This window comes from Zootoca vivipara, chromosome 6 (assembly GCF_965207765.1).
Source record: "Zootoca vivipara chromosome 6, rZooViv2.hap1.1, whole genome shotgun sequence".
Classification (NCBI taxonomy): Eukaryota; Metazoa; Chordata; class Lepidosauria; order Squamata; family Lacertidae; genus Zootoca; species Zootoca vivipara.
In genome coordinates this window covers 131,972-147,094 of record NC_142589.1, presented here as the reverse complement: position 1 = coordinate 147,094, position 15,123 = coordinate 131,972, and the positions used below count along the sequence as shown (strand labels likewise).

The 15,123-nt window shown below is 44.3% G+C and overlaps 1 protein-coding gene across 1 annotated transcript in view; it reads right to left on the bottom strand.

Annotated features, from left to right (window-relative positions):
- Positions 1 to 2,468, bottom strand: part of FER1L5 (fer-1 like family member 5) — a 79,190-nt gene extending 76,722 nt beyond the window's left edge. Inside the window, exons 1-3 of the mRNA XM_088670978.1 lie at positions 2,355 to 2,468; positions 2,211 to 2,302; positions 1,201 to 1,309 (exon numbers count right to left, since the gene is read on the bottom strand). Coding sequence (XP_088527104.1) covers positions 1,201 to 1,309; positions 2,211 to 2,302; positions 2,355 to 2,468 — 315 coding nt within the window. The remainder of the gene's footprint in view (positions 1 to 1,200; positions 1,310 to 2,210; positions 2,303 to 2,354) is intronic.
- Positions 2,469 to 15,123: the final 12,655 nt, after the last annotated feature.

The following is a 15,123-nucleotide window of genomic DNA, read 5'->3' as shown; positions in this document are numbered from 1 at the left end:
CCTCAAATATCTCCCACATTTTGAGTGTGTTGGTTGCCTTTAAAATTACTTAGAGGGCTATTAATTTTGTGGATTTATCTGCAAGACTGCCTTCTGCACTTTTTCTCCAGGCACACTTGCTCCGACCTTTCATTATTTTGGCCAATGCCAGAAAAGTTGCTGGGATGGCTGACAAGCACTGAGGCTCTTTCACAACTGGGTCTATGGCTGCTTTTAGTCCTTTGGGACTGGCATCCTTAATTCACTAAATTTTATGGATAATGGGGATCCCACCACCACATCATTGCATTTCAGTGTTTTTAGCCTACCTATCCTACCTTTATAGACCCAATTTGTGTTTTTGTGTGTGTGCAATAATAAGAAATTGCAGCACTGTCCTGTCCTGTATAGACTGGCAAAACGCTACTGAGGTGTCTTGGGACTCCCGTGCCTTTAAATAAACCTTCCTGTTTGCACTTTCTGGACTTTTTAATCATTTCTGTTCAATTAAAAAGTTGGGCCTACAAAGAGGACATTTTAAATCAACATGGAATGGACTGTTGTTGAATAGACTTGTGAGTAAGTATTATAGAAATATTTAGGTTATGGGAAGAGCATTGCTGGACAATCTAATGCACGCATCCTCAAACTGTGGCCCTCCAGATGTTTTGGCCTAAAACTCCCATGATCCCTAGCTAACAGGACCAATGGTCGGGGAAGATGGGAATTATAGTCCAAAACATCTGGAAGGCCGAAGTTTGGGTATGCCTGATCTAATGCTATCTTTCAGTGTCGTGTCCTTCTTCATGACCAGTGTTTACAAATTTCTAAATAAGTCCACTTCAGCAAAGGTCCCTTCTAATGTTATTTAAAAAACACCCTGTTAATTCTACTTCCAAATAATTATGGAAAAGCACCACCACAGCAGGGAACCCTAGAGGGGAGGCAACCCACACTAGCATGTTCCAAATTAAGCAATCTAGAGCAGTATTCTCCTATATGGTGTCTTCCAGATGTGCAGCCAATTCCTATCAGCCCTTGTCAACATAGCCAGTTCTGGGATGATAGGTGCTGGAGTATGGAACATCTGGAGGGCAGAAGGTTGAGGAAGGCTGATCCAGAGGGAACTCAATGTCCTGGGCCCACTGTCTCTCACTACCTCTCAGATGGACACCCAGATCCCCTCATCATTCACTCACAGACTCCCCTTTCCTGGCATACCCCAGTTGGCTTCAGATTGTCATCCCTCAGTGCCAGGTTCTTGATGTTGATCAAAGTTCTGGGTCTTTCAGAAGCAGCTCCTAGGGCTATGCTAGCAAAGCCAAAATTCCTGGAGTAGGAGATATAAGGGGAAGTTGTCAAATAGCTTCAAGGCCAGTGCAAGTTAGCAGTGTGTTAGAAGGAGACCCCCTTCCCAACATGGTGCCCCCCCAGATGTTTTGGACTACAACCCCACAGCATCTATGAATGTGGATTGTGGTGGGCTGATGTGAGTTGTAGTCCAAATCACCTGGAAGGCTCCACGTTGGGCAAAGTTGGGTCAGGAGCAAGAACACAGGAGTCTGACCTCCCAGCCCACCACAATCCACATCCTTCCACAAAGACGCAAGTATTCTGTAACACGTAAATAAATGGCTGTGACATGCCAGGTTCCCCTGGCACTGTCAAGAAGATGCTAGGGTCAGCTGTTAAGCCCCTCCCATCTGGGTAGGTCCACCCATTACCCCCTGGAATTTGATGGCAGTGTGTGCCTGAGGGTCAAACTGCACGAGACATTAAACATGGAGTTTACCCTTGTGCACATCTTTCTTAATACTGTAATAATAATAATAACAACAATAATTTGTTATTTTTTAATATTTTGTTGGAAGCTACCCAGAGTGGCTGGGGATACCCAGCCAGATGGGCGATGTATAAATTAATAAATTATTATTATTATTATTATTATTATTATTATTATTATTACCCTGCCCATCTGACTAGGTTGCCCCAGCATATATAAAAACATAGTAAAACTTTAAACCTTAAAAAGCTTCCCTATACAACTAAGTAGTTGCCCAGATGAGAACTGGGGCCACATGCCTGACAAAAGCCCATGACTCACTTCTGTACACACGACTTAGCTGGAGAATACCTAGCAATGCAAACGAGGTCCTTCAACAGTGCACGCAAAGCAAGAATGGTCCCCTGACCCCCAGATGCTCCATTTTGGCTTTCTTCTGGTGACTCACCTGTCAACAGCTTTAGTGCTCCACTCTCGGAGGTGGACAGTCACAAAAGGGTCACTGTCCAACAGCTCTCCATCCAAATACCACACCAGGGTCTGCAGGGGGAGCAAGAAAAGCAGTCAGTGTCTGATGGTGCCAGTCACTCACCTTCTCCTGGGTGGGTAGTCCTGGCTCCTGCATGATGTGCCAGTTTTGAATGGGAGCCGAGTCATTGCTCAGTTTGTATTGGAACTGTGGTGTCTGCCTGATGTCTTTTATCATGCAACCAACTTGGTGTTGCTGCTACTGTGGCAATCCTCTGAAGAACCTCTTTGTTTAAGGGGGTGGGGTGGAATGAGGTGAGCAGGAAAAGTGCTATGCTGCGTAAAATTCTTGGTAGCACTGACAGTTGGCAGGGTTGGAACTGGCTAGCAATGAATCCTTCTGAATCCTTCTGAATCATAATCATAATCATGATAATACTGGGTTATTATTCTGGTTGCTGATACTGGGCCTGAGCAAAAACATATTTTATTTCTGTTTTTTTCTTGGGGAGTTGTCTTGTTAATATATATACGAGTTCCTAGAATAGTCATTATTGCTCCCTGGGGTCTCTGGAAGTTTAATTCCAAAGTGTTGGGTAGATGCATCTGAACTTTGAAGCATGTAAACAGGAACAACCCTCCAGCAGTTGTGATCTGTGGAACTGTCACTGTCACATGTGCCACAAAATATTCATTCCCTAATTTTATGAAATTGACCCTTTAGGATGGTACCACTCACACTTTGGAATTTCTTGCATCCTCTTGGTGCCTGCTTCAAACATGTCTGTTTAGGCAAGCCTATGCAAACATTTTCTTTTATTGCTTATTTTAATTAGGTTTTAATAGCTTTAAGCATTTTCAGCTGTTTTTATTGTTCATTTTTATTATTCTGAGTAAATCACTTAAGAGTTTTACTACAATCAAGCAGTATACCGTATATATTTTGTTAAATATAAATGAATGAATGAATGAATAAAAACCCTTATTCAAGAAGGTCTGCTTGCCTATGGTCAGGTGCCAGGGGGCCTGGATCAAAAACTCCCTGAATCTAGGTTCTGTGTTTACTCCTAGGATGCTTGAACAACAAACATCCCTCTGGCCTAGGGAATCAGGTGGTCTTAGAGGGACAGTCACATGCTCCTGGGGGGTGGAAGAGAGCTCACCCAAATGTTCAACAGCTTTCCCTCAGTTTCAGGGGTGGTTTGCCCATTGACTCTAGTGGTGCGGGGCGCCAGGGCACCAGGTTGGCAGGGGGGCACTGCGTGCTGCGCCCGCCCACCAGCCGCGGGAGGAAATGGGGCGGGGCGGGGGCGCCGGAGCGATCTGCGCGCCAGGGTGCCAGGGCGCCCGACCTGCTTAAGACAGCCCTGCTCAGTTTAGATCAGGGGTCAGCAACCTTTTTCAGCCGTGTGGTAGGCCGGACTATATTTGGGGGGGGGGAATTAACGAATTCCTATGCCCCACAAATAACCCAGAGATGCATTTTAAATGAAAGGACACATCTACTCATGTAAAAACACACTGATTCCCGGACCATTCACGGGCCAGATTTAGAAGGCGATTGGGCCGCATCCGGCCCCCGGGCCTTACTTTGCCTACCCCTGGTTTAGATAACTTACGAGTGAGGGAGACCCAATGCTGGTCGGACTAGCAGTCTTTGGGATGGCCACTTGCACGACACACAAATGAAGAGGGACACAGATCTGCATAGCTGCTACATAATGTAGTTTTATGAATGGGAAAAACAGACCACAGTTTCCCATTGTTTTTAACTTTGCTTCATGTTTTAAGCAACTCTTGGTCCCCCATCCCCCCCCAATTCCAAACACATTTTATAAATCTGTACTGCCAATCTTTTAATATCTTTGGTGACACTCTGAAAGGTGTATTCAAAAACAGGAATTAAATTTCAGTAAGTGAAAATTTTAAGGCAGCCATTAAAGGTTCTTTAGCTTTAAACAGGGCAGCCGGCAGCCCTTCAAATGTGTCCTTTTGTAGGGTAGGACACATGGCCTCCCAGGCAGTCTTCCTGACAGTCTGTTCGTGTTCACACCATACATTTAAAGTGCTATGATACCATTGTAAACAGTCCCATCCCCCGCAAGTCTCCTAGAAAAACATTTTGGGTGCTGTGATCTTGTGTGATTTTGTGCCGTGATTCTATCCGAAAAAGCACTTTTTTTCAGGGCTGTGATCTTGCGCAGCACCCCAAAACACGTGTTTTTGGGCACAATGCCCCTAATGGCCGGTGTTCTCTTGAGAGAAGGAACAGGCAGATGGTGTCTGGGAAGATGGCATCCTGGTTTTTACCTTCAAGAAGTGGACACGGAGCAATGGATTCAAATTACAAAAAAGAAGATTCCACCTAAACATTAGGAAGAACTTCCTGACAGTAAGAGCTGTTCGACATTGGAATTTGCTGCCAAGGAGTGTGGTGGAGTCTCCTTCTTTGGAGGTCTTTAAGCGGAGGCTTGATAGGCATATGTCAAGAATGCTTTGATGGTGTTTCCTGCTTGGCAGGGGGTTGGACTGGATGGCCCTTGTGGTCTCCTCCAACTCTATGATTCAAGTTGAGGGATGTGCAGTCTTGGCTTCCTCAGAAGCATCATGGAAAGTGTAGCTGTTAGGATAAGGTTACCAGATGTCCCCGATCCTGAGGACAGTCCCCGGATTTGCAAATCAGTCCCCTGACAAATTCCATCTATTTAGTAGGAAGTTGAAAAGGTCCCCAGGATTCATTGAAAAAAATCTGGTAACCTTATGTTAGGAGACCCCTATGCCTTTCATAGAGCTACAATTCCAGGAGTTCTTTTTGAAGAAAGATTGAGTGGTAAACCACACAGAGAACCGCAGTTCTGTGAGGGGAATAGGGTTGCCCTCAGAACTCTCAGCACCCTTAACAAACTACAGCCACCAGAATTCTTTGGGAAAACTGTGACTGTTTAAAGCACTTTAAATGGATGGTGTGGGTGCGGCCACAGACAAGTGACTGAGGCCATCAACAGGATTAAAGAGTTTACCTCGTTCCAGACGGGATTCTGTTCCTTCTGCACAACTCTGGTGTCCCTGTGAACATCTAAGGTGGGGGGGGGGACACTCTGTCAATGAATATGACTAGCATAGGTCTCCTTCCTCAGTACACCTGACAAACAGCCATGTCCATGGATCATCCCTGTGTGAGAGAAACCACATCCATTCCCAGGGAGCCTACTGGCCTCTGGCTGCGTTGGGTTGTCCAGTCAGTACAAGGATTTCCACTTGCACCGTGGGATTTCCTCCTGGTTTTCTCTTCAGGGTCCCCCCCCCCAAAAAACCTGTTTTAGGGAGGAGGAGCAGATTTGGGGCAGGTGAGTCTTGTTGCAGAAGTGGAAATCTTTGTGTTGGTTGGAGACTGCCCATTCTGTCCTAGTGTTTGGCAAGAGCTGCTTCTGTTTCTCTAGCTTCCAGTATCAGCTAAAACCTTCTTTAAAATAATAATAATTTTTTTTAATGCACAGGGCAGTTTGTGAGAAATTTAGCAAAGTGATGCCAAATTAACATTTTGTCCACCGCCTTGTTTCAAAATAGTGCCCTGTGTCCAAGCATCAAGAAAGGCAGCCTCTGCCACATCAGGAACCCACATGCCAACTTTGGCAATAGAGCAATTTGTGTGGGATATGGGAAAAGGTGGGATATGAATGGCAATCAATAAAGAATCAAACAATAATCAAACATTTATTGGCCTCTTCTCTCTCTTTTTCTATACCTCGGAATAACTGCTAGCAGAATTTGGGCACTGCTTTGGGCACTTGTACCATGGTGTTACCTTTGTGACCTTCAGTCCATATATGTAGTTTTATATGACATGATAATCTACTATATTGGGAAACTTAACTCCTCCTCCAGCTCCTTCATTTGAGCTTTTTTCAAAGGTTGCAATGGGAACGCTGGCTTTATTATTATTATTATTATTCCACACGAAGTTTGAAAGTAGTTCTTGCCAGTTCAATAATAGCCCTTTGTCATTCTTTATCATGACAAGTAGAAAAAGCATCCTAGGAATTATAGTCATTTTTAATACCGCTTCTTAACCTAACCATGAAAGATCAATCTGGGACTATTGTTTAAAATCTTCTGTCACTGCAGGCATTGTTGGTTCATAAATTAATTTTAAAGCCATGCTTTGCTTGTGTTTTTTAAACTTCCTTTTACAGGACTAGCAGGATTGCAAATGAGATCTGAAAGTCTGAATAGCTCAAGGGAGAGGGAGTTCACTTGCATGTAAATCTTCAATAATTAGAGACGAAGGTAATCTGTGTTTTAAACATGAAAATGACATTTTTGCTCCTAAGTTCCTCCACATCAGCCTTCATCAACCTGGTGTTGCAATCAATCAAGCTGAGATTCTTAGCAAGCTGAATTCTGCAGCTAACACAATATTTAGACGTCCCATGGAAACATGTCTTACTTATAACCTTGACAAGAATACAATTGTTCAGAGGCAAGTGGAACTGCGTTATTGCTTTACCTCTGAAGGAACCAGTCACATACGTATCAGGGCGATCTTCCTGTTCAAGCTGTAAATGAGCAGACATAACAAAAACACGCAACATCTTGTGCAACCTGCTTTCCCCTCCAAACTATATTTCTGAAAAAAAGCTGATAATGACCCCTTTTGGTTATTTGCCAGGGATCTCTTAAACCATTTATGTCCCCTTAAGTCTCCCTCCCTTTCTCCACTGTTAATAGTCTGCTAATGAGGACCCCAAACCATCCCAATGGTTGATTCCAAAGTCCCCTTTAAAGCCTGTCGCTCAGTTTTCCCATTTCAAAGGAAATGAAGCATTCTTCAGCATCCAGCTCTAAGGAAGGTTGACATCATAAAGGAGAAAAATGGAAGGAAAACTTCTAAAAAGTGAGGTCACAATAGGAAGGCAATAAATATTCCGTATGTGAACTGCTTGCTCTAAGGATGTAACTTTTATGCTTTTAACTTCCTGTTTGGCTGCGAACGGCTGTGCCCATAAGAGCAGAGCCCTTTCGTGCGAACAATGAGGATAATATGGGAGTAGTTGTCCTCCCCAAACCCCCCCAGGGCCTGGGGGGCAGCTCCACCTGCAGATCGTCTGATACCTGCTGCCAGTCCTGAAGGAATGCGGGGGGGGGCAGGGGTGCTGGGTGAAATGCACTGCGCATCTAGGCAATTCTCCAAAGCCGATGCCATGAGCAGAGGACACCTGTTTTTTAAGATAAAAATTCAGACTTAATTACCAGTAACAGGCATGCTCTGAAGTAGCAGAGATAAAATAACTTGCTAATTTAACCAGCCACTGAGAAGGATTTGATCTGGAGAAAAGACTTTTGTCGCAACTAAGGGACAGCTGTTTGAAATATGTGAGTGGACACCTAGCTTAATTACGAAATGGACTGTGTGAAGTTTTGACTATGATTCTGGCAATGACCATTAACGAAAAGATGAAAGGAATTCCTGATTGAAGCTATTGTGTTAGTGCAAAGGTACCATCTCATTAGAAGTTGGATGGAGACCAAAGAGGAGAATTCTGGATATCTGCCTGGGACTAATGGTGGACTGTGACTCAGTTAAAATTATCCCTGTGAGCAGAAAACAAAAGTAGCTTCGCTGAGGAGCAAAACAGCACAAAGGACTGGCCCGCTTGCTGAATTAACTGATGGATTATTCTATAGCCCCAGGGGGAGGTGAGCCTTTATTATTCTCTTATGATATATTTGTACTTGCAGTTTTACCTGGCAAACCTCCCCCAAATGGCAACTATTTGAAATACGCAAGTGGGCTTGAAAGAGCATTCTGCTGCCGTTATGGCTTAAATATAATACTGACTGGGTGAAGATTTTGGCAGCTACGCTCAGAGGAAGGATGGAAAGAATTCTGGACTAGAGTTATTGTGTTTTTGCAGAGGTACCAGCATCCTGGGAAATGGAGCGAGATTACAGAGGGGAATTCCAGATGTCTGCCTGGGGCTAATGGCGTCACTTTGTTTGGGATGTGGCATATTAGGGGTCCTGAGAGCAGAAACTGAAAATGGAATTGCTGAAGTGTGGATTACAACAGGGAAAAATATTTCACAGAGAACTATGAAGGTGAAAGTTGAACAGACCAGTGGTTGCATAAATAAATGAAAACAAAATGAAGGATTAACATCGGAATGGTTTATTGACCAAGTACGAAATGCAATGTGATATTAGATGATCAGCACTTTGTGAAATTCAGAGCATGGGAAGTCACCCAAAGATATATAATTTGGTACCTATATTTGGCTTTTTTGATTGTATTGTAATTTGGAATGTTTTAACGTGGTTTTTATTGGATTATTAAAATGGAAAACTTAATAAATATTATTTTTTTAAAAAATAAAGCTTTAAAACTATTTGGATTGGCTGAAAAAGTGCCCCTGAATGGTCACATTGTGTGAGTGTGTGTCTGTACACACACGCACACACAAACTTGTAGAAACATAATTCAAAGATCCCTCCAAAAGTTCCCTCCTAAAACAACTGCCAAGAACCTGACGGAAAACTATATACCTCGACTTACGAATGACTCTACTTACAAATATTTGACTAACGAACGATAAAAATTGGCGCGCGCTTACGGGTTTTTCCGACATCTGAAGGCCGAATCGGGCCCTCACCGCCGCCACTAACCGGCCTCCCGCTGGATCGCTGCCTCCCGCGCTTGGCCTACAGCCGGATCGGGCCACTGCCGCCACCACTAGCCGGCCTCCTGCCAGACCACCGCCTCCCGCACTTGGCCTACAGCCAGATCAGGCCCCACCGCCGCCACTAGCTGGCCTCCCGCCGGATACGCCGCCTCCCGTGCTCGGCCTACGGCCGGATTGGGCCCCCGCCTCTGCCACTAGCCAGCCTCCCGCTGCCTCGCCACCGCCCGCACTCCCTGGACTGAATGGTAATGATGCTGTGCAGTTTGCATGCCTTTAAAGTCTTTAAAGTCAACATATTCAAATCCGTTTATTGTGAGGACCATGCCTGTACACAAATATCAACACAACAATAATTAAAAATATTAAAATTCATTGCATACTATCCCAACAAAACCTTCATCCCACAAAACAGGAAGAGAAGGAAAACAAGCAACGAGTTAAACAGACGATGAAGGGGTCTTTACATTGTCATCCATAAATCTTTCCCTGGCTTTCATGGCCTTCATCACAAAAACCGCTACCGCATGGGTAATACATGGGTTTGCATCAACTAACAAAATTTTTACTCTATCTTCAGGATTGATTATAGAGTTGGGTATAATTTGCAGCATTGCGTCTCTAAAGCCCGAGTAAATGGGGCAATAGAGGAGGTAATGTATAAGATCCTCTTTAATTTTCATAAGGCAAGGGCATAAACGATGTTCTACTGGGGTTTTTGTGAATCTATCGGTCAGATATGCAGTTGGCAATGTTTGAAACCGGGCCATAGTGAAAGCTCTCAGAAGGGTGGGATCAGTGATCTCCACCAAGTAGTTGGCACAGATTTTGACTGCTTTTACTCGGGGAAACTAGTAGGAAAACCCAGAATTTTTTATCTTTGTGGTGTCCAAAAAGGCGTCTTTTTCAAAGATCCATTCCCGAACTTTATCAGGGCTCCACAGTTTGAGAGTATTAAACTCAGGTAGATTGTATCTGGATAGAATATCTAATAGGTTTTGACGCCAAGTAGTATTATATTGTAAAGATACAAAGGCTTGTTTAGCTAATAAGGTGTTTGAGGCATCTGCGAGGTTGATGAAAAAACGCAGAAATCTTAAGTGGGCCCTGGCAGACACAGAAGGTAATCCTACTTCCACTCTTAAGAAGGCTGCCGGAGTACCCTGAGGGAGGACTAGAATTCTTCTGAGATAATTTTTTTGGAAGATTTCAAGCCGTTCTAGCAGCTTCTGATTCCATCCCCAGAGTTCTACCCCATATAGCATCTGGGGAATCACTTTTCCAACAAAAGCTTTTAGTGCCGGGATCACCAGTTGTCCTCCCCTCGTATAAAAAAAAAACTGAGCAAAGCACCGATTGTCCTACGTGTTAGAAGGGTTACAGCCTTGAAGTGGGCACGCCAGCTAGATGCAGCTTGGAAAGTAATACCAAGATATTTTTAAAAAGGACACTGTTCAATTATGTGTTCATCTAAAGACCATCTAAATGTGTGGCGAGCTCTAGTAAACTCCACAATTTTTGTTTTGTCATAAATTATCTTTAAAGAGTTTTGGGAACAATAAGCAGTGAGCCCTTCCAGCATGCTGTGTAGACCCCTTCGAGTAAGTGCCATGACAGCCATGTTGTCAGCATATAGCAATATATTCAGATGTTTGCCTTCCAGGGCAGGAGCTGATGACTTGTACTTCGCCACATGTTGAACAATGTCATTTATATAAAAATTAAATAGGAACGACGCTAAAAAGCAACCCTGTTTAACCCCTTTCCCCAGTGGCATTGGGTCAATATAGTTGCCTGACATCCCAGTTCTGATTTTAACTATGGTGTCTGTATGCAACTCTCTAAGTATTTTGAGAAGTCGTCTATCAATATCTGTTTCATATAGTTTTTGCCATAATTTGTCCCTACAAATTGAATCAAAAGCAGATGTAAGATCTACAAAAGCTACAAAAAGTTTGCTCTTATGTACCTTTGTATACTTCTCTATCATTGTCTGTAATACAGTACCATACATGACCTGTTGTGCTATGGCCCTTTCGGAACCCTGCCTGTTCCGGATTGAACAAGTTAGAGTGCTCAGCCCAGTCAACCAATTTATTTAGCAGGTAACGAATATAAAGTTTATACGCGATGTCCAGGAGACTTATGGGGCGATAGTTTGATGGGTCTTGGGGGTCTCCCTTCTTATAGATGGGGGCTACCAGACTCAGTTTCCAGTTTTCTAGGATTTTGCATGTATCATTTATTACCATAAAAAGTTGGGCCAAAATAGCGGCCCAACACTGGGCATTTAGTTTAAACACCTCTGGAGGAATCATATCCTCACCAGGAGCTTTGCCATTCTTGAGTGTTTTAATTAGCTGTAAACATTCTGATTCGGTAACAAGATCCCAGCCCATTAGTAGATCGTTTTAAAGAGGAGGAAACTGGCTCGGTTTAGCAATGTTTGGAGCTGTATATAGCCGGGAAAAATGTTGGTACCATAAGTTAGATGAGTTACAGGTAGGTAGCCGTGTTGGTCTGAGTCGAAGCAAAATAAAAAAATTCCTTCAGTAGCACCTTAAAGACCAACTAATTGGTCTTTAAGGTGCTACTGAAGGAATTTTTTTATTATAAGTTAGATGAAATACTGTTGGTTACAATTTTCCCTTTGGGTGAAACTCCCTGAGCAATTATTTCCCAGAATTTTTTGTCGTCCCGCAATTTGATCGCTTTGTCAAGTGCCTCCCATTGTTCCTTCCTGTAGAGGGATTTCTTAAATTTTAGAGTATTTTTATAATGAGAACACCACCTGTGCAGGTTTACCATGGAGGACAAAGTCCCTTCCCGTTTTACCTTATTTTGTAATTTCCTAAGCAAGGATCTTAGATTCCGGCAGTCTTTGTCGAACCAGGCCCGCGAATTGTTTTGTTGTTTGGGAGGATTGGAGTTCGTGAGTAGCGGGAAGAGCGACTCTGAGACCCGCTGGAATGTTGAAAAGGGGTCAGAATTAGATAAAATGCACTAGTCTCTCAAGGCCAGTAAATCTGATGAATGCAAGTGTTTGATTTTAGATTCCAGATCGCTGTTCCATTTACGCCTACGGAGGGCCAGAATTGGAGGTAGGTCTGCACAGTGAAGGTGTTGCGGATCCTCCAAACCAAGGGGAATTAGTGAGATTGCTATAGGAAAATGGTCACTCAATTCTATTGAAAGTCCTGAAGCCCTGTGACCTCTCCAAAAGTTTTGAGGAGACCAGGATATAATCAATAATGCTCGCACCTCTAGGCCCAAGAAAAGAAAAGAAACCCCCTGACCTGTCCATATAGGTACCATGCAGATTATACAAATTATGTTTGAAGGCAGTCTCCTCTGGTAGGAACTGAGATTTGGAGCAGTGCATATTAATGTCATTTCCTATCCTGGCGTTGAAATCACCTGCCAGCAGGATATCCATGCCAGGGAGTTCTAGTTCAGCCTTCTCCAAACATAGCTCTAAATCTTCCCAGATTTGTGACGACTGGGGAGGGGTGCCCATGGGAGGGATATATATATCAAAGCAAAGGAAATCTCCTCCTTCACTGCTAGAAATGAGTAAGATTTGTAAGTTGTTACTCTTCACCCAAGATGATGCTGTTAAGGTGCTACACCCAATATGCCAGCAAGTTTGGAAAACTCAGCAATGGCCAGAGGATTGGAGAAGATCAGTCTACATCCCAATTCCAAAGAAGGGCAGTGCCAAAGAATGCTCCAACTACCGCACAATTGCGCTCATTTCACACGCTAGCAAGGTTATGCTTAAAATTCTACAAGCCAGGCTTAGGCAGTATGTGGACCGAGAACTCCCAGAAGTGCAAGCTGGATTTCGAAAGGGCAGAGGAACCAGAGACCAAATAGCAAACATGCGCTGGATTATGGAGAAAGCTAGAGAGTTCCAGAAAAACGTCTACTTCTGCTTCATTGACTATGCAAAAGCCTTTGACTGTGTCGACCACAGCAAACTATGGCAAGTTCTTAAAGAAATGGGAGTGCCTGATCACCTCATCTGTCTCCTGAGAAATCTCTATGTGGGACAAGAAGCTACAGTTAGAACTGGATATGGAACAACTGATTGGTTCAAAATTGGGAAAGGAGTACGACAAGGTTGTATATTGTCTCCCTGCTTATTTAACTTATATGCAGAATTCATCATGCGAAAGGCTGGACTAGATGAATCCCAAGCAGGAATTAAGATTGCCGGAAGAAATATCAACAACCTCAGATATGCAGATGACACAACCTTGATGGCAGAAAGTGAGGAGGAATTAAAGAACCTTTTAATGAGGGTGAAAGAGGAGAGCGCAAAATATGGTCTGAAGCTCAACATAAAAAAAACCAAGATCATGGCCACTGGTCCCATCACCTCCTGGCAAATAGAAGGGGAAGAAATGGAGGCAGTGAGAGATTTTACTTTCTTGGGCTCCTTGATCACTGCAGATGGTGACAGCAGTCACGAAATTAAAAGACGCCTGCTTCTTGGGAGAAAAGCAATGACAAACCTAGACAGCATCTTAAAAAGCAGAGACATCACCTTGCCGACAAAGGTCCGTATAGTTAAAGCTATGGTTTTCCCAGTAGTGATGTATGGAAGTGAGAGCTGGACCATAAAGAAGGCTGATCGCCAAAGAATTGATGCTTTTGAATTATGGTGCTGGAGGAGACTCTTGAGAGTCCCATGGACTGCTAGAAGATCAAACCTATCAATTCTTAAGGAAATCAGCCCTGAGTGCTCCCTGGAAGGACAGATCGTGAAGCTGAGGCTCCAATACTTTGGCCACCTCATGAGAAGAGAAGAATCCTTGGAAAAGACTCTGATGTTGGGAAAGATTGAGGGCACTAGGAGAAGGGGACGACAGAGGACGAGATGGTTGGACAGTGTTCTCGAAGCTACGGACATGAGTTTGACCAAACTACGGGAGGCAGTGCAAGACAGGAGTGCCTGGCGTGCTATGGTCCATGGGGTCACGAAGAGTCGGACACGACTAAACGACTAAACAACAACAACAACACTCTTCACCCACTGCTGTTGCCGGACCTTGCACTTTAGCTTGGTAGAAACAAAAGTGACTAAGCCACCACTAGGTCGGTGTCACGGTCCGGTCGGCGGGCGGTTGAAGCCCTGGCTGAGGACATCAGGACCAGAGGCAAGATGGTGGTGTAGAAGCAGGAACAGGTGCAGAGCTGAGGGTCCAGCAGCAGGCAGTCACAGGGTCAAGGAGCAAGGCGGAGGCGAAGGTCTGGGAGTCAAGGAGCAAGGCGGAGGCAAGGCGAAGGTCCAAGGAGCAAGGAGCAAGGCGAAGGCTCAAGGAACAAGAAGCAAGGCGAAGGTCCAAGGGTCAAGGAGCAAGGCGTAGGCAAGGCAAGGGTCCAAGGAGCAAGGCGCAGGAGCCCAGATGCAACAAGGCAGGGATAGCGTTGCTGTGGCAAAGAGCTGAAGGGAAATGCTGAGCTTTTATCCCTCCCAGCTCTTGCCACCAGGTGCAGTGAGTATCAAGTGGCCTCACCTGAGTGGCCACTCCTTGCTTCTCCAGCACAAGCTGAGGCAGGCCCCAGTCCTGCAAAGCACTACAGGCCCCAAAGCCTGACTCCTGCCCATATCCTGACAGTCGGCCTCGGATATTTGGTTTTATCGCAGGGGTAACAAAGGCTTCGTATCCCTGTAAAGAAGGGATATGGAAATCTAGACACCATGTCTCTTGTAAACATATAATCTGAAATTTTGTAAGGAAGTCCAGAAGGTCGACATCACCCTGCTTAGATAACCATCCCGCCACATTCCAAGATAGAATGTGAAAATAGGGTGATGGTGGAAATAGTGGCAGTCAATCTCTTTTCTGATGATTTGAGGCTCCTTGGTTAGGCTCATCCTCTTTCCGCCCTGCTTGGCATAGCTGCCAAGTTATCCCTTTTTTTAAGGGATTTTCCCTTATGCTGAATAGGCTTCCTCGCGAGAAAAGGGAAAACTTGGCAGCTATGCTGCTTGGTGATTCCAGGTTTGAGGTCGCTGGTCCCTAGGTAGGTGTGATAACTTTAACTGAGGGCCCAATAAGTTGATATGGCCCAGGGGATCTTCGATGACACTATTGTAAATATCAAAATGTTCAGCTGATTTTTCCAATGCATGGGCTTTGCCGACCTGTATAGGTTGTAAAGATAGCAGGTCAACAGCTGTATCTTGCGTCGATGCTGCTAGCGGGT